Source organism: Triticum dicoccoides, chromosome 5B (assembly GCF_002162155.2).
Source record: "Triticum dicoccoides isolate Atlit2015 ecotype Zavitan chromosome 5B, WEW_v2.0, whole genome shotgun sequence".
Taxonomy (NCBI): domain Eukaryota; kingdom Viridiplantae; phylum Streptophyta; class Magnoliopsida; order Poales; family Poaceae; genus Triticum; species Triticum dicoccoides.
Window position 1 is genome coordinate 239,701,275 of NC_041389.1, and position 1,907 is coordinate 239,703,181.

The window sequence follows — 1,907 nt, forward strand, 5'->3', positions numbered from 1 at the left end:
AAGATCGAGCGGGCGGAGAAGATTGTGACAAAAAAAAAAGTCCAAGAGAAGGATGGAAGGCTTACACGGGGTCAGCAGCGCCGATGGCCTTCCAGAAGACGGCGTAAGACCACCCGACCTCCTCGCAGAGCCGCCGCAGCGCCTCCCCCACCGCCATCCCCGCAGCCCCACAGCCCAACGGAACCCTAACGAGCAAACCCTAGCTTCTTCGACGGGGGGAGAGAGGGCGACGAAAAGACGAGCAAGGACGCTGCTGCCTCCCTAGGCGCAGCGAGAGCCGGCGCGCCCGGCCTGCCTCGCGCGGACCCCGCCGTCCCTCTGCTCTGCCGCAACAGGAACGCCAACACTTGCTCCGTTGGCCGCCGGCGCGCGGCAAGCGGCCATCAGTGGGGCTCGCCACCAGCCGCGGGCGCTGGTCCCAGCGTCGGTGGGGACCTCGGGACCACGGCGCAGCACCAGAGATGGCCGGCAGGAGAATGGCGCGGGGTCCCCGGAGGAGCGTCGCAGCCGCACGGCGGCGGGCGAGCGAGCAATGCGGTCTTGGATTTGGCTGCCGCTGCGCGTCCTCGTCAATCTCTTTCTTCCTTCTCCGCTTTCGCTTTGGTTTCTCACTCTGGTCTGGTTTGGGAGTCTTTGGCCTCTCTGGGGTGTGCTTGGCTTGTGTGAGTGTGTGAGTAAAATTTCGCTCTGGCTTTTTCTTTGTCGCTTTCTTTGGTTGCCCCTCCTTTTCCTTTGGCCATCGCGGCTCCCGAGGCGGGCATCATTCCCTCCACGAGGGGCAGGATGGGCATTCCCCCAGCTACCCCTCCTTTTCCTTTATGTATTTTCACCTAGGTTAAATAGTGCTCCTCTCCAACACATCACCATCCGCTAACAGCTAATATTGATCTAACTATAACCCTATGGTCTTATTCAAAACATATCTGAATTTACTGAATTAATTGTTTAAAACTACTCCCTCCGTTTTATAATATATAAGAGCGTTTTTTAGCATCTTCAAGGCGGACCCGTAAACCTCCACAACCATTCGGACAGCGTTGTTCGGATCGCGGAAGCCATCCAAGGATGTCCTGTAACGGTCCGCGGGGCGGTCCGGGCACGATTTCTTCCGCAAACCGGAGGCAAAACATGGGGGCTTTGAGAGAGTCCGGACCAATCCCAAACCCGCTTCTGACCGCCCTGTCCCACCAAAGCCCTTCCTCCCCCTTCCGCGTGCTTTCTCGCCCGGCGCCGACTTCCCACATTATGCCGCTATAGAGCGTGTCGCTCAACATTGAAGACGGCTCAGGACTGACGCGACCTCTCACCGCCGCCGCCATTGAAGCGACGCGTCGGCCGAGAGCGACGCGTCTCTGGTGTCCGCGTTGTTCAATGCCGGAGGCGCATGACTGGACGGGACATGACGGATATCTACCACGCATGTTCAATGTTGTTATCCGTCCGTATGTCGACATTGACCAGGCTCACCGGCCAAGAAACCCACTCCGGCGCCATGCATTGACGCACCCAGACGCCTCGCCTCGCCTCGCCGGAATACGCTATTTAAAGACGGCTATACCCGGCTAACTCCACACCACAACACAAGCCCATACCCATCCTTTTTCCTTGCATGCATCTGCCATGACTGCAGGCGGCCAAGCTTTGTGGGAGAGCCTTTCTACGAGCACGTCGTGGCCACGCTCGCCGCCGCCTGGCAGAGCCGCCGTGCCAAGCGAATCGAGACTGGCTTGCCGGCCAGCTCGCCCGAGGTCTCCAACGACGAGGACAAGACCACGATGAAGACGTGCTCCGACGACATCGCCCCGGCTCCTGTGCCTCCTGTGCACGACGTCATCACCATGGAGCAGGCCCAGGCGCACTACAAAGCCGCCATGGTGGAGGTGCGACCTGCGCCGACGAGCCACTCG

General features: G+C 59.9%; 1 protein-coding gene across 1 annotated transcript in view; it reads right to left on the reverse strand.

Annotated features, from left to right (window-relative positions):
• The window catches only part of LOC119308212 (transcription factor LHW-like), a 12,375-nt gene extending 11,711 nt beyond the window's left edge, over positions 1-664 (reverse strand). The window contains exon 1 of the mRNA XM_037584332.1: positions 66-664. Coding sequence (XP_037440229.1) covers positions 66-157 — 92 coding nt within the window. The 5' untranslated portion in view covers positions 158-664. The remainder of the gene's footprint in view (positions 1-65) is intronic.
• Positions 665-1,907: the final 1,243 nt, after the last annotated feature.